General features: G+C 41.2%; 1 protein-coding gene across 4 annotated transcripts in view; it reads right to left on the reverse strand.

Moving 5' to 3' along the window:
* Window positions 1–975: 975 nt before the first annotated feature.
* atf7ip (activating transcription factor 7 interacting protein) overlaps window positions 976–17,334 on the reverse strand; it is a 28,342-nt gene continuing 11,983 nt past the window's right edge. Inside the window, exons 2-15 of one of the 4 annotated variants that reach the window (XM_053418554.1) lie at window positions 11,311–11,363; window positions 9,880–10,395; window positions 9,670–9,727; window positions 9,265–9,480; window positions 8,197–8,375; window positions 7,922–8,059; window positions 7,703–7,774; window positions 7,540–7,598; window positions 4,513–4,574; window positions 2,791–3,456; window positions 2,476–2,553; window positions 2,266–2,343; window positions 2,030–2,094; window positions 976–1,844 (exon numbers count right to left, since the gene is read on the reverse strand). In XM_053418554.1, the coding sequence (XP_053274529.1) occupies window positions 1,392–1,844; window positions 2,030–2,094; window positions 2,266–2,343; window positions 2,476–2,553; window positions 2,791–3,456; window positions 4,513–4,574; window positions 7,540–7,598; window positions 7,703–7,774; window positions 7,922–8,059; window positions 8,197–8,375; window positions 9,265–9,480; window positions 9,670–9,727; window positions 9,880–10,389 (2,634 nt within the window). In that variant the 5' untranslated portion in view covers window positions 10,390–10,395; window positions 11,311–11,363 and the 3' untranslated portion in view covers window positions 976–1,391. Of the gene's footprint in view, window positions 1,845–2,029; window positions 2,095–2,265; window positions 2,344–2,475; window positions 2,554–2,790; window positions 3,457–4,512; window positions 4,575–7,539; window positions 7,599–7,702; window positions 7,775–7,921; window positions 8,060–8,196; window positions 8,376–9,264; window positions 9,728–9,879; window positions 10,396–10,899; window positions 10,968–11,310; window positions 11,364–14,208; window positions 14,277–17,334 lie in introns of those variants that run through there. The other 3 variants (XM_053418551.1, XM_053418550.1, XM_053418552.1) reach the window with 3 other exon arrangements.

Genomic DNA, 17,334 nt, shown 5'->3' on the forward strand with positions numbered 1-17,334 from the left:
GAAATTAGAATGTATGTGCGTCACATTTTTGGTTTCGTTGTTTTGGTTAAGTTGTTTTGAATGTCTGTACAAACAGAACATTGTTTTGATATAGCAGGAACACAATCTTTTCTCCAATTGTCAACACCACTGACCTACATAGCATCAGCTGTGTCAAGGCTGGTCAAGAGATGAACATTTTACCTAGCAACTTTCAGAGGAGGCGAGACTGGGAGACTTTGCTCCTTGTCACTTCCTGGATTCCAGTGCCAAGAGGCGTGGATTACGCCTGTGCACTTCGAGGAGGGACCTCCTGTTATAAAATAGACAGGTGCTGGCTGTTTGATGTGTTAGGATACGACTCGAGACTGTCCGGGACTGCTAGAGTGCCGGACAGTGTGTTGGATGCCCATTGCTTTGCTGATTGATATCTTTCATGGCTTTCTAAATAAATACTTGATTGAACAAACCGAGTTCGGCTCATCTTCTCATATTTAGGATAAACGACCACGCAACGACAGGTCGCACCGGACAGTCCTTGAGGAGGACCGGGACATTTCCCTGAGGGTTGCTGTGGCCTGCCAGGAACAGTAAGCTTGATCAGTGATGATGTAACTAGCAGGTCAGAGTGGATGTACATCTTGAATTAGACATGACGGCTACCTTGCCAAACTGCTGTGGTTCTATGAATGGCAGCTTTATTGTTCTACATTGAGCTACTAATTTTAACTTTTCTCGGCTGTAACAAATTTGAAATGCAGCACAATGTAACACAGGTGTCCTCTTGTGGGCTTTCTGGAATGACTTGAAGATGAGAACTGAAAATGAATGTCGTAGCTGATTGACCGGCTGCCAGATTTATAGGGTAGCGGGTTTCGGGAGATCAGTCCAATTATCTTGAATTGAATGGTTGTGTGCTTAAGTACTATATATCAATTTAAACTGGTAAAACATGGAATTTTGAAGTAAAAAACAGCAGATAAAAAGAGCCAAGACTTTAATAAAACCTTTTATTGAGTTTGTCAAAGTCTGGTTACCAGACAACATTTACAAAAGTTATCATTCAGTTTCTACCACATATAATACATTTCTGTGCAATTCTTGAGTATACACGAATAATCCGTTTCTCAAGTAAAGCAAAACACATCCAGGCCAGAGTAACAGGAGTCAACATAAATATCTGACTTGGGGGAGAGGCAAAGAAATTCGATCATATTCAACGGTCACAAAAAATACAATACATACATTAACCAGACAAACCAACCGATTGCTGCTTGTTTTACAAGTCATTCAGAAGTCTAGCTGTCAATGTAGAGATATTTACATATACTGTTTGTGTACAACGTACAATAATGAAGTAAAGGAAGTCCCGAACTTTCAAATGCAAAACTGTGTTTCCTTTCCTTAACTGCTCAACTTGAGCTGGCGCTGATGACGTTTGTGCACTGAGGTTCACAGAAAGAGCCAAAGCGCCCGTAGATGTCTCTGGCTCGAACAGCAAAATGATAAGTGGAGCCAGACTGGAACTGTGTCAGTGTACAGGCCATGGGCAGAGGAAGGGCCTTCACCTCCCCAATCTTCTTCCAGTGCTGCTGCAACACATTGCTGCTGGAGTTGTCTTGGTGGAAGGCATAGAGGTGATAACTGTCTACAGCTGCACAGGTCCGGTCAGTTTCTGACACACACCAGGACAGAACTATACCAGTCTGACTTGGCACCAGCTTCAGCTGGGGTTGCTGAGGAAGTGTGGTCCGCTCAGCCTCTGGGGGTAAACGTGACGGTGCGGGTGCCACAGGGAGAGGGGGCAGCACTGAAACCCGGCTCGGGGTAGTAGTGGTTACAGGGCGGGGTTTCAATGGCGAGTCCTATGAAAGAGAAAACTATTGTCATAAGTTGGTCCGCTGGCAAAATGGGCTGAATATGATCCGGACATCACAATTTCTTGAATAATTAAATAATCATGCAAAGAGAGAGTGTGTGTGGAAAGTGTGTTGAAAGTGTGTAACTTAAATTCCTAAAAAATCGGACAAATGTATTTCTAAATCCTCACCAGTGGGGGGCGGTGGTGGACAGTCAACTGAGGACTGCTGTGTGGAGACAACCTTGCTCCTGTACCTGAGGAAAAGAGCAGACATGAGAATTAGACGTGCGGTTTATTTTAAAACTAGATCAACTGATTGCAACCAACGGCCATGATGAAATGTAAAGCACTGGTTTATGTGTTTGTCATTTGTCATTTGGCTCAAATCCTCCTTTCATGCTCTACATATAAAAAGGTGTTCTTACTGTTGACAAGGCTGACGGTTGGAAGTGGACGCTGGGTCGGTGAGGGGGCGGCAACAGTGGCATTTTTCACTCCTGTCACTGGAGAGCATAGAGCACAATACTATTAGACTCACAACTGCTTTTCAATACAGTATCTGTTAGCACATAAAGACCAATTCAATGAGTTGAACGTGTATTTTATTCTATGGGGGGGGTACACTTCAGCCCTACCTTGCACATCATCATCATCCTCAGTGAGATCTATGAAGGAGCCTTTGGGTCGTGCCGTGGCTGCTTTAGCTTGGTTGTCTGGAAAGGGGGGGGGGGGGGGGGGGGTAAAAGTTGAGAAATTCAGCAAAAGAAAAAGGCAGCAGCTCAACAACACAATCACCAAAAGGTAGAGAAAGCACGCTGCTGTTTAAACAATGATAATGCACATTTGAAGTGAAAGCCTCATGTTGTCATGGCGTTTTATCGCTGACAGCGGAAATTACACTTTTTAAACACACTACAGCAATCATAATAATAATCACAGCAAACCCCCACCTGTCTTTGACGTCAGAGATGTCCCCTGTGGAGGTCCTGGAGCAGTGGAACCTGTAGCTGCTGGCCCAGACGTTGCAGGAGAGGAGGCAGACGACATCGCTCCGGCTATAGAGATGGACTGAGCTGGCGTCCTGGCCGTGGTTAAGGACATACCAGCATTGGGAGTAGTTATCCCCCCTGCACCCCCATGATACACGGCTCGGGCCAGAGAGATCTGGGTAGAGGGAAACTGGCCGGTGGAGGCATGGAGCGCTGAGACAGTAGCAGCAGCTGGGCTAGAAGCTGATGTCGTCGTGATGATGGGAGTGGGCTTGAGTATATACGTGGTGGTAGAAGCAGTGTTTTTGGCCTTGTTGAGTGAATTGGCTGCGGACAAGGAGGAGACGGGGAAGTTGACCAGTGTTCCTGCCTGACCATTAGCCACTGATAAAGGCAGCTGGATGAGGAGCGGCTGGCCCGAAGCCATCATGCTGTTCCCAGGGCCTGCCTTCAGTAGCAGGGTGCCTGTGGGACTCTGAGTGGTAATGCCAGCAGCCAAGGTGTTGGCAGCATTAGCAGACGAGGTGATCAGCTGGAGGATGGGTGCCTGCTGAACCATAGTTGTGGAGGTGGATGTTGTGACTGAAGCTGGGACCGAGGCTGACAGGGCTGTCTGAGCTGGATTCACTGGGGGAAAAAAGAAAGATGGCTTGTTTTAGAAGGCGGCAGGAAGTATCGCTGTGATCTTTTGTTTTTTAAACTCAAGTAACTTATAGACAACTAAGAAGTGTTAAACCTGACGCAAATTATTTGTCATTTCGCCACGCATATTCTAAACCTGTCTTTTTGGAATGGGCTGTTTTCTTTGGCTTATGCTAATGCTCTCGAGCTACTTCAGAATTATTCCATGTCATTAGTGAGTCCTCCTCAGATCGTTCTTATTGTTTGTGTGCTGGACGTTGTGTGCAGAGCTTTTTATAAACAGTCTACGGTGCAGTGAACTTTGAAAGATTATCAAAATGATCTAGCAGATTTTGACCTGCAGTTTCAGATTGTTGCACCACTGCCATAGTTTATCAGATAATGTAGAATAAGACATATTCAATTCTGTCCACAGACTGAAGGCACACTGCCCCCCCGCACAACAGAGCACTGGTCGCCACTTTATTCTATTTTCATTAATATTAATATTTCATTAAAATCAGCACTTCCCTTTTTTCCCGGAGATTCACAATACAAAAGCCAACTGTGAAGTACAGAAGGTGAACGGTTCGCAGGACATGCGTTTCAAATACAGACAGTGGGGAATTATGTCATGTATATTTTTGGCAAGGATCCCGAAAGTGAAAAACCTATCCCAGCATTGCAGTACTCGCATGCAGACAAATTCAATAAAAACACTTAAGGCAATATTTTTTATTTTCAATTTGTTTCTACAAAAACAGAATTATTTACATAATGTCTCAATTATGTACTCTTACATTAAAAAAGGCAACACACTGTGGTTCAACAATATGATAGTGGATTTGGGTCTTTAAAATATATCTCTGTGCTGGGGAAGGAAACTACAGCATACAGATACAATTACATGAACACAGAGAGAACATGCAAATTCCAAAAGTAAATAAACAGGATTACGAGTAAATCCCTTAAATTTGTAGTTTGTGACGCAGCTGAAAATTGTTCCACTGTATTTATTTCGGACCAACGCAACATCCGACTTGAAATAAAAATACTACTCACCAGCTGGGGTGGAGGAAGAAACTGTTGATATCTGCTTTAACTCCATGGAAGTCCGGATCGGCCTGTTCAGAAAAATTGCTTATACTTAGAGTGGTTTAAAGGTTCAGTGTGAAGAATTTAGTGCCATCTAGTGAAGTTGCATATTTTAGCGTAATACCCCTCACCTCAGCCTCCCCTTCCAAACATGAAAGAGAACCTGTGGTAGACTTCAGTCGTCATAAAAACTCTGGTGTTTTTCAAGTCTAGGCTACTGTAAAAAACATGGTGGCCTCCATAGAGAGGACCCGCTCCCAATGCAAATAAAAAGTATTTAGATATAAAGGGCCTATCCTAGTGAAAAGAAAATAACAATTCATAAAATTTAGAAAATTACACACTAGTGAAAACCTCACTAGCATTATTTTATATTCAATTCCTACCATTAAGGGCATTTGTGTGAAAGGCATCCTTTCACCTAAATCTTACACACTGGACCTTTAAGTACATGACAGGAAGACAAGTGAATGTGTTACAGTGAGGACACTTCAATTTAATTCATTTTCACACAGTAATCTTCAAACAAATTTTGGTGTCTCATTATTTAAGTACATCTCTAAGTTTTTTTTTGTCTCAAACTCACCAAGGACACACTTCATTTAAAAAAAGGAACATCTGTCCTCTAAGGGTGATATTTTGATAATTTGAATATTTAAATGACCCATAATGACAATTGTCCCAGTATGCTTCTGTTGCTGAACCATAACACTTTTTTTTTGTATTCAACCTTTATTAAACCAGGAAAAGTCTCATTGAGATTAAACATCACTTTTACAAGAGTGTCCTGGCCAGGACCGGCAGCAGCTAAATGAACAGGCTTGCAGACAAATGTATAACTATTACTAATACAAATAAAGAATACACCACAGAATAATAAAATATTCGACACAAGTCATGAACATCACGGATAAGTCGGGGACAATGTGAATCAGAGAGCAGTCACATTTGCACACCTGCAAAATAACCAGCCTAAATCAAGGTAATTCAAAATTGCTTTAAATGCATCCATTGGGATTCAGCTAACTTTTTTACCTATTCCAACAGAGGGAGCAGCAAACTTAAACGTTATTCTTCCCAATTCAGTAACAGCTTCAGGGACAGAGAGAAAGCAGCAAAGAAATGAACTTCCAGTCCTTTTTTGAAGGATTAAGAAGTTTAAGTACGACGGAAGTAGACTGAGAATATCGGCTTACAAATAAGAATTTCCCGATGGTTTAGTCTACACGGGAACAAGGCAGACAATCCAATGAAAGCAAACAAGCAAATCCCAGAGCCCTAAAGTGTAGTGATAGATGAAAGATTCAGTTCCTTTCATTTTGCATTTGATAACATCCAGAGTTGTGTTTCATCAGCAATCATAACTTTTAAATCACACAAAGTATGTTCTAACATTAAGAGCTAGTCGTTGCTCACAAAAAGGCCGGTTTGATTTAGGTCAGAGCAGAATATCACAGTATCATCCACATAAAAGTGGATATTTGCGTTGGAAACATTATTGATACAAGACCGCCAATACATGTAATGAATGGGAGTTAAATTTGATACCCTAGGGGAAGTGATACCTGCCAGCCGGACTGATAAGTGCTTGGTAGAAACTTTTCAAACCAAAGGACAGTTTGTCCTGACAGTCCTAAACTGTCTCAATGTTGCATGGTCCATGTCCAAAGCGTCAAATAGGTTCATAACAAGGGCTGCAAAATCATTCACCGCTCTTAAGGCCGCTGTAATTGTCAGTATTTTTTATTGAAACCTGATTGATGGTCAGGTGCGATATTGTTAGTAGATGCTACTGTTTTCTTGAAAAAATTCGGGTCTTCTCTTCACTCGCAGTATTTCATTGATAACATCGCGAATCTCTCTCCAGTTGGTACAGGTTAGATGAGGGAATCGTCGTTCGATCAGCATCCTCATAGTCCTCCTTAAGTTCCTGGGGAGCGCCTCCTTGCCCAATAATCCAACGTAGTTGACTCTAGCCACCCAGTCACAGTAGACGTCATAGGGTACTATGGTGCGGAATATGTATGATGCGTAGCGGTCAGCCCTGGGATGTCCTGAGCTCCGTTTGCAGTTGTTGTAAAGCACTTTTTCCAACTGGGTATTGATCGTGCGGAGAAAAATGTCAGCTCTGCATTTCCCCTCACTGAAGTCTGACAGCTTTTTTGCCATGACCATTTGATGTGACTTATCTATGTCCTCTTCCTCCTCCATTTTTTCTTCTTTGATCTTCTTCTGAATAGACAGTGCAGCAGTCTTACCAACAGATGGCGCCACTCTTCCACGGGGCACAGGCTGTGGTTCTACTGTCTGCCGACGGAGCACGCTGTTGGGAGGAGAGGTGCAGTTTTAACTACACTCTGCACTGCCTGAGGACACGCTCAGGCTTCACATTGTAGAACGTCACAAGACTCAGGACCTGGACCCACGCGTGGTTATTTTGCAGGTGCAAAACACAAACTGGGGTGTGTGTTTGTTTATTCCAAACCAGTCTTAAGAAATATTCGGAGTGAGCGTAAGAGTTTAAAAAAAAGCTGATCCTGAAAAAATCGAACCACAGACACGGAATCTTGGGTTTCCAAAAAGGTATGGATTTTGAGGATGTAAGGATTCTTTATTCTATCCTTTAGTTTTAAATTCAGCCTTTAGTGATTACAGATAGCAACCCTGGGACAATGTCAACTAGACACGTTGTGAACCGCTCAGTGTGTATTTCTGGCTTCAGTCCGGTATTGTCACGTTCATACAAAGGCCAAATTATATTCACACAATACCAAAGAGCACACACTGCTGTATTCAAAGAAAAACATGTTCAAACACATGCTGTGAACTTCGAAAACTCAAATTATTTTATGACATGTTGTAAGGATCTGTCAAACGGGAACTTGCAGTGAAGTGATCAGAATCACTTCCAAATAAACCCTGTTAATGTGTGTTTAAGAATATACTGGTTGAAAGGGAACTAGGAATGAGGCTGCTCTAGGCATGGACACTTACCGCTGAACTTGAGGGTTGTTCGCAACTGCGGCAGTTTTGGCAGCAGCAGCGGCAAGTGCCTGAGGAAATCAGATGAGTTTTTTTCAGAAAACGTCGCTGGCTAACCAGATAGAAAGATTTTTCAGACATAACAACCCCCCCCCAAAAAAATGAAGTGTTGTACCTCTTGTTTCCTTTTGTTCTCCGATGCCTGATTAGCTTCACCAAACTTTTTGGCTAATCGAGCTATTTTGGCCTAAAAAAAATGTAGAAAGGTGGGCTTTAGAATTGATCCTTGCTAACTGTAAGGAGAGAATTACAACTACATACAACTTATCATTAAAAACACATCTTACGATGCTGCATGTGAAATCTACTTCAGAGAACAATGTTATCTACTTACTTGGAGTGTGTTAATGACAGTTTGGTGTTTGGTGGCACAGTCGAGCTTGTCTACTCTGTCCTTGAGTTCTTGGAAATGCTTGTCGAAGATTGTCATCTCCAAGACCCTCAACCGTTCATCCACTAGCTGCTGCACAATCTGAAAAAGAAGATCATGTAGAGGAGGCAAGACAAGCACAACTGTTAATTTCCATTGCCACCGAAACAGAGGTCATCCAGTTAGCTTAGACTGTAGGATCAAGTTTGAAAAGCAGCAGTTCATAGTTGCAAACCAACCTTTTCAAGTTTGTGGTGGCTACCAGCTTTTGCAGTGATTTTAAATTCCAACTGAGCCTCCAACTCCTCACGCTCCACCTTCGGCCTCTTCCCCTCTCTTTTCACCGTTTGTCCATCTTTTTCTGAACCCTCTGATAAAGTGCGTTTCACACCCGAGGTTGAGCCCTTGTCCTCTTGCACTAGGAGGAAAAAAATAAGACAAAGACCTGTTTACTTACATGTTCAATGTCCTAAATCTGAACAAAGAATTTAGGCCACATTAACATCTGATGGATTTCTTGTGTTAACATGGGTTTTCAGTCCGTGTATTACTACATTTCTACATCAGTTCACCTTCAAAACGAATTATAGATATGTTATTTCGATTTTATGGACCACTTTGTTAGTTTTGTCTTTTTAAGGATGACGTCATAGCTACCTGCTAACTTTCGCCTTTACACCAATGTTTATCAATATGTACTGTCCCTATTAAAAAAATCAAAATTTTGGGGTAATAAAATGTTGTCCAACTTCCACCTTCAAGCACTTCCGCACTTGATTTTACCTTATTTCCCTGCACCATATAATAATTCATAATTTAATATTGCATGAAAGTACTCTAGTTATCCTTACACTAATATCTATTAAACATTAAGTCTTACGAACTGTAAGCTTCCTTTGTAGCATCTTAATGTGGAATTCGATAGTACACATCAAAGTCAATTCAAAGTAGAGTCGCATTCAAAAAAGGCGTTACCCGAAAACAGATGTGTATCACCCTCAATGAAACGTGTACAATGTGACAAAAATGGCAGTTTGATCCATGCAGGGGTCATGTGGATTATTTGGTTTGTCCATTAAATCCATCTCTCGTGGCCAACCACCTTGCAATAACAAATTGTCTGTGTCCTCTTGCGAGTTGTAACATGTAACACAGCCTACAACTGTTTCCCTGGCCTTTGATTTCATAACTACATCAGCCAAAATTTTAAATAAGAACCATATTGAATGACATATCTAATATTTCTGATTATTTTTGTACATTTCTACTGAACATTGCGTATGTGAATTTTTTTCGCCCTCTCATACCTGTATTCAATGGCGGAGTGGATGATGGTCGAGATGGTTTTGTGATTTTTCCGATGCTCGATTTTTTCGCTTTGGTCTCCACTTTTACTGAGTCCACCTCCATCTTTTCCTCACCGACGGATTCTTTCTCCACATCTTCTTTCTTGTCCTTCTCTACTTTTATGTTATCCTTTTTGATTTCTTTGATTTTTGTAAGTTCCGCACCAGAGGAGGAAGCTGGATGAGACGAGGAGGAACAAGAAGGAGAGGAATCGGAAGTTATAGATCTAGGTGAAGAAGGCTTTTCATCTTTCATTTTGGCTGCGGGGGCCTCAGGGTCCGCGGCCTTTGTAGCGTCGCTATCTGTATCCACTGGTTTTGAGCAGTCAGAAACTGGAGGTGGCACAGGCGAACATGGAACCAGACCTTTAGTGGAATCCTTCTTCGAATCCACAGCTGGGTTCTCTGCTATAGTCTGTTTCTCCTGGAGATGAGAATAAATAGATAATTATTGTAAAATTTGAGACTCTCAGTCTGAACAACTTCATTAAAAACCAACTAGATTGAACAACTGAAAACAATATTGCTTTGTTTAACATGAAGAGGAATTCTTTCCTAAACATTTTTGGCATTTACCTCTTTCTTTTTCACCTCTGGAATCATTTCAGTGTCTTTTTCCTGGGTTTCCTTTGATTTCGTCGGTGCTAGTGTAACAGCATCACTTAACGATGGCAACAGAGACCCTTTTGTCTCCTCTTCCTTATCCTCCATCTGTTTCAGTTCAAAGTTTAGTGAGTGGAAAGGTGATGTAGGAGATGTGGCGGGAGTTTCATCCTTTGTTGTGGGACTTTGTGAAGAGCCAGGGGAGGGTGACAGGTTCAGGGACAGGAAAGGAGCAGGAGAGGCAGGTGATGTTGCATTAGGGGAGTTTGAGTCCGAGATGTTGTTTTGCTCTTTATCCCCTGCTTTTTGTCCGTCCTCTTTGTGAGTGCCGTTCATTAGTGGTGGCGGAGATGGGTTGGACAATCCCGGAGCTGCTGACAACAAAGTGCTGTGAAGACTCTCCAGCTGCTGCCGATCACTGATCTTCATGGTTTTCCTGGCGCGGAAGATTTTCTTCTTCTCTTCTGTTACAACGACTTCCATTGCTGCCTGCAAAGCGACAAGGAGAGATTACATGCCATCAAAGGGCTTGATTAGTCTGGAAAAGATCTAAAACTCCCCCAAATAGAGCTGCAAGACTAGACAGCACAGTATCTACCACTTAGAAACCTGTCCTGGACGTTACGCACTGCAAAGCACAGAAATGGCTGCAGAGTTTCTGAGGAAACACTAGAGGTCACTGTAGAGCACTGTGGCTTCCTTGTTTTTTTCTTTTCTAGAACGTTCTTCCTTCTCAGTTACCTGCATACCAAACTGGTCGGTTCCCCAAAAACCTGTTTCTTTACCAAAAATTTGACTCTGTAATTGAGCCAGATCAGCCAGATCTTTACTGCCTGATTACAGAATGCTGTTTCTGTCCTGAGGTGAGCACAGTCAAGGTGCAGCTCAGTTTGCCAAAAGACCCTTTTTCATGTCAGTCTGAAAAACTGCAACTGGTCTGACAAATTCCCCTTGCCTTCATTTTCTGGTTGAACTCATTGATTTCATGTTTACCTAAGCCCCGATCCAGAGAACAGAAATGACATTGAAGTTAACAGCAGCAGCAACCCGACCTTTCTCCCATCCCCCCACCTTCCTATTGGTGTAATCCCCAGCAAATCAGAGTGGACCAACACGGACCGTGTTGGCAGCAGTAAAGAGGTTATGCAAAGCATGGAAGGATTTTCCGTACAGAGTTCTGGTGGTTGCACAAACTGCAGTGTTGAGGCTAGGTCTCCTGTTTTAAGTGTAATCATTCATTTCATGTATAAAGTATTTATATCAAGGGAGCACGTGTGCTGTAAGGGACTGTGCTTAACTGCCAAAAAAATATAATTTCTAAGTTCAGCACCACTCAAGAAAAGGGCTATGATATTAAGTAACATTCAGTATGTAAACTAATTAAAACATTCATGAATAACTCACCGTCAAGCTGAAAGGACCGCAGTCATAGATTTAGATGAGAATTCTTTGACAACCTAAAAAAAGAGAAAAAATGGAAAATTGACAACAGTATCAAGTAGGTATAAAACCACCAGACCAACCAAATCAAAGTGTTGCCCTATATTTAGCAACTGAGCCATTAACTTTAAAAAAAAAAAGAGCCCTAAACTTCAAAGACAGATATATATATATATTTGAAGTGCAACTACACATTTAATCAAACTGGACATTCAATTCTGTTGATGACAATAAAATATGTCAATTCAGGCTAAAACACATTGGACTACAGGAATTAGGCATTGCTTACAAAGTGTCACAACTGAGTTTTGCAAACAACACATTAAACAAGGACTCATTCGTATTTCTCTTGAGCAGAAACAAAGATCATAGAATCTTTCACACAAATCACTTTAACCATATTTCATTGAATTTAACCTCATAAATGTGCAGCCACAGGGGTTTGATGATACAGTGTGGTAATGCACCTTGATGTTGGTTGCCACCGCCAATAAACCAGAAGACGAAGAAGAAGAAGACAAAGAAGAAGAAGATGAAGAAGAAGAAGAAGAAGAAGGTTTGTTTTTCATCTGATAACATGTTGGCTGTGGTATTTCAACAGTCTGTCTAATGATACTCCCAAAATGTAATAAGACAAATCAGGCACCAGTGGTTACTCTAGCGATCTATGAAATCGTATCTGCTGAGAGCAATAAGCTGCCTCAGTCTCACACTGTCAAGTTAGTTAGCTTTACTTTTACAGCATGCTTTACCCGCAAGACTAGAGTAGACCACCTGTAAAGGCACCTATGTCCAACAATGTTTCATTTAGCATGTGTATTCTGCAACTTAGCAGGCCTTGACATGCGCGATGAAAAACAAGGCAACATTAACTGAGAAGAGATGGACTGGGTGTATGCTGGCACTGTAAAGCTGGGTGCATACACACAACCTCCCTACTCTGCTTTCATATCAGTAAGTAGGCTCCCTGCAGTGTCCTTAAAATTCCTTATTGTAAAAAAACAAGTGAGACTAAATTTATTGCATGAAATAATGGAACCTGAAAAAGCATCATGCAAAGTCAACTGTGCAAAAGGCGAGCACGATCTCTGCTACACTCCACATTCCAATGTTATTGCACACTGCGCAGAGCCCAATCCCCCCTCCCCCATCCTACGGCCTCATTTACTGCGCCTGGATTCAGTGCAGAAACTCAAAATGGCCGTCAGCTCTGCTTTTTGCTGCCAGCCTGAGGTCTCTGTAGCTAGCTGAGAAGGATTCTCCATCAGATGTATCAGGTGGCCGCAGCACCCTGCTAAATTAGAATTTTGCTGTTGAACCCGAAGCTTCACCAAGCTCGCAGGGTAAACAAAGTGAAGAATGAATGTAAACTTAATAATACTAAACAAAATATGATTATAAGCGATGTTACAATTCTACAAATAACAATCATAAATGTTCATCTGTCTAATATTATAATACAAGCTGCAGTTAAGCCACAACCAGTATTTTTCCAAGTTGACAGGTGCAGTATAAATCAGTTTTTATATGATTTATTTATACAATGTTCATTAGCTATGAAACCATAGTGACCTCCTTTGAAATTGAGCTTACATCAAATTACCACTTCATAAGCCCATAATCACAAATAGAGTTTTGTGCAGCTACGTCAGTGAGTCCTCCGCTGAACCTGACTGGTCGAACAACAATGTGACGACAGTAACACACAGAATAGGAGGCTTACCAACCTTTCTGGATGTTTTCATTATTTATTTAAAAACCTGTTTGATTGCATTTACAACTTGCAACCAAGAAAGGTTGGTCGGGTTGTTTCCCATGGCTAACAGGTTAAAGAGGTACCGGTACAAATTAGACCATTTCAATGACTGAGTCTCGGACCTGTGGATACTTTTCCAATCTTGATTTATTATAAACCAATGGAACGAGTTACGAGCACGCAGATCTCTCTGAGTATGAGTGAACCGCGGTGTGGCCTGAACAAATAAAGAGCATCCCAAAGGTTCATTGATGTCCACACTAACTGCATGTCACCGACCGATCAATTAAGGCCAGTTTTGCCTGAAATAAAATCGAGCACCATTTTAAAGGTGAATTGTAGCTCTGACGTGTGGTTTTGTGAAAACTGCAGGTGTTTTCTCCAGTTTGTCCATCTCACAAGTTATGAGAGGTTTCCTGCATCTTCGTCAAAGATTTCCACCGCAACACACTGGTATCTAACACTCACACAATAAATCTACCACCATGACATCCCATTAAAGAACTAGGGTAGCAAATGGGCGTCTATCTAAATGAGTGAGTGCGATTTTGTGGATTTAATATGGAGCCCAACAGAACTGCATAAGGATTATATGAGACAAATAAGAGAATGAATGGCCAACATTATGATCGCACGCACTGGAATTATTTTATACCAGGAGGATATTTGTGAAATTTACAAAAAGAGCGAATATCGCACCAAAACAAATGTGTTGACATTGCTATAAATATATACATGTAGAATTTCCTGTGTGCATGAAGACTCGAAGCAATGACTTCAATTATTGATCCCAATGTGAATGCCAGCAGTTACAGTGATGTTTAAGACAGCATGGTTCCTCCTGACATCATGCAGGGGACAGAAAGCCTCTTGGGATATTGTTGCAGTTAGTTTCTGAGAATTGTCGGCAAACTCCCTGACACGAGTGTTTCTTATTGAAAAACCAAACCAAACCAATGAAATATAAGCCAAACCTCTGCTTTCTTCAACTAGCATAACATCCTCTTCATGTATCAAAAGCCAACCTTGAGAAAATGAGTGACGCTTACACAGATGCCAAGAGAGATAGAAATGTGAAACATGCTTGAAAAAGAAGAAATGGTGACCTTAGGCAGGATGTGTGGGTTTGGGCCTTCCACGTATTTGCTGATTGAGGGAGCCGAGAACAGCTGAAAGACCAGCAGGAGAACATAGAGGAAGGGAGGAGGGGCTCGATTAGGGCTAATCCATCTTGTTTCTTGCAAAGGTATGCTCTATAAAAGTGTTTCTAGTCTACCTGCGTCTATAACCTATAAATAAACCTTCTAAAAAGATACTTTAACTCCTGACAAAGCAGTGTGCTGTAAAGCATACTATGAAAAATCGTTTTTCAATTAATTTTTTATTTTCTGTCTGATAACATCTATCAAGTGCATGATAACTTGCAGGTACAACAAATACACACAAATCAATGTTTGTGTCAACATTCTCAAGCACAGCGTGGTGTACAATACCAACCCTAGCTAGCAGCGCACAGACAGAGGGGAAGTACACTGCACAAGCTGTTGCTAGGCAACACCCTTCCCCCAACTCTAGCACAAACTAGTCCACAGTATGGAAATCTACAGCCAGCACGGACTAAACCATTCTGACTAAGGATGGAGGGGGGTTGTCCTTTCTACATAACACCATAGGCAAACAAAGTGTTCTGATTGATAAAAAAAGGTCAAGGACACTGTAACACAGAACATTTTAATGAGTACAGTGCTTTTTGTGCGAACATTCTCAAAAAACTCAGTTACAAATGTTGAACTGTATTTCTTTTGTTTCAATGTAATTGTTTTAAGATATTTTTTCCGGTCAAGCAAGAGTTTATTTTTCTGCATAGTCAAAAAAAGATGCGACTAGAAACCCTGAAATAACTTTAAATTAACCACTTCACTAGAGTTAACACTATCTCCTCTTACTCTTTCGGCTCAATCTTTGACAGATTCGATCTGTACTGCATACATGGTTACCCGTGGAACTACGAGAACTAAAGTCAGTACTTCGTTAGCCTCAGCCTGCTGTTATCCCCCTAAAACTTGACCAGTGTGGACTGCAGAGGACCAACCTAAGGCTGTAATAGGATCTCTCATATTTATCCCATTCAACGACGGTTATGTGAAGTGAAGAATTAAAAAAATTATAATTAATAAGTTAAATGAATGCTTTGTCACTAGACCTGGAAGAACTAAATCATACAGTCTCTAAACTGTGGAATTGTTAATAAGGATCCCTATCTGGCCACTGTGGTGTTTTCTGGACAAGGGTCTGGTAAGTCACTATGTCTCAGTAGAACTCAGGAAAATTGATGGCACAGATGGTTTTACAGCTTAATTCGAATGTTCCACGGCATAAAAACATCCTCTTTTATCCTGCTCGTCCCGCTGCACATCCTAGGTTATTCTTGTTTGATTTACCAAGTCAAGTTAAGTTACCACTTTCAAAACAAACACATGATAAAGTTTAGTTTTTACTTTCTGAGTAAGTAGAATATTATGTCTTGAAATCTAATCGACAGAGTTTTCCGTAAGGTTTCAAGCGGCTCTGTCTCCCAGTCCTGCAAAGGCTTAGAGCAAATTAATGACAGAAAAAGAAACTCAACGTAAAATAATAACGGTGGAAAATATCTTAAATAAATGATAAAACGTTCACGTTTGACAAGAAGACGTAAGAGACTACAACCATCCCTAAGATGTAAGATAACCAATCTGTTCAGCTTATCAATTGACCACGTGGCTAACAAGCCAGAGAAGCTCAAAGGTTTAGGGAAGTGAGCCACTGTTACATGGTTCCATTCAACTAAAAGCCAGAATATCCTTTTTTAAACAACGATGCCTCCAAAAACGCCTTTCTGTGGCAACAATGACAAACCAAATAATTTAACTATCTAATTATATGTTCTATCACATAACAACCAGCAAGACACACATCAAATAAAACCACTTTAAAACCTGAAAAACAGCCAAACATGAACTGTAGTCAGTGCCTAGCTAGCAGCGTTCAGCCAGCGCTAAACTGCATACCCACAGCACACTCAACCTAGAAACAGCTGCACCCCCCCTCCCCCATCTCCTTCTCCTTCTCTCTCTCACACACATACACACACACACACACACACACATTGTCGCCCTCTTTCACTCTCTGGACGGGCTTCTCTTAGTCAAGCATGGACTGAACCATTATGATGAGGTGGGGGAGTGGGTGTGGGAGCATTGAAAAGAAAAGGCAAGTACAAAATGTATTTTAACAGTGAAATGCAGGTACAGATTTAACAAAAGAGTACAAAAATTAAAAAATTCCACGTAAAATGTGAAATGCTACTGTTAAGTTTTTTTTTTGGGGTGTGGTGCTTTGATGTTTTTCTTAATATAAGTCAGTATAAGCCAAATAAGAACTTTTTTAGAAACAAAAATATAACGAATTTTAAAAATTAACAAAAATTACCACATTGTAGACTGATAGATTTGTCAATCAAATCTTTGTATAAAGTAGTCTTCATAAAATGCAAGAAGTCACAGTCCCATGCTAGCTGCGCAAATCAAGAAATTAGAGCACAGGCTGTCACAGTCAGCAGCCTCTATCCACCCAGCCTCTCCCGCAGTAAGGAGGGCTGCTGTTAAACAGACTGAACCATTCCGGCAGGGGGGTGTTTTTCTACACAAGAGTAACAAAGAACACCCACTTACAAGCTACAAAATATATATACTCCAATATCTTCCTTTTAATGATTGCACCAAACACTTTCTTTTATTATCATATAAAAGCAGTTTCCTGATTTGACTAGTTGAGATTAAAAACCAAAAGATAAATAGCACAGGTAGTAGTAGACATGAAATGTGATTTGTGATGACATTTAACTTTTATTCTAAAACATTACCTGTCTTCATCTAAAACCCTGTTGTGAGAACAACTAAAACCTTGCTGTGCGTTGTCTGCCCATCCCCCCTTTCTGCTACTGCAGAAACACAAAATGGCCACCAGCGCTGCTGCGAGAAGCATGCTGAGCACAGGCATGAGCAGATCCTATAACAAACTCCGCCTACTTGAGAAAAAAACAAGTACCGAGTGACTGCAGAAAGCTCCATACTTGTGCGGGAATCTTGAGGGACAACTGAACAAAAGCCATCTTCTACCGCAGCACATTTATTTTAGAGGATTTAATCTCTGTCACTTTAGTCCTGGTTCAGGTTTTCACTAATGTCTTGTGT

Source organism: Pleuronectes platessa, chromosome 3 (genome assembly GCF_947347685.1).
Source record: "Pleuronectes platessa chromosome 3, fPlePla1.1, whole genome shotgun sequence".
NCBI classification, from domain to species: Eukaryota; Metazoa; Chordata; class Actinopteri; order Pleuronectiformes; family Pleuronectidae; genus Pleuronectes; species Pleuronectes platessa.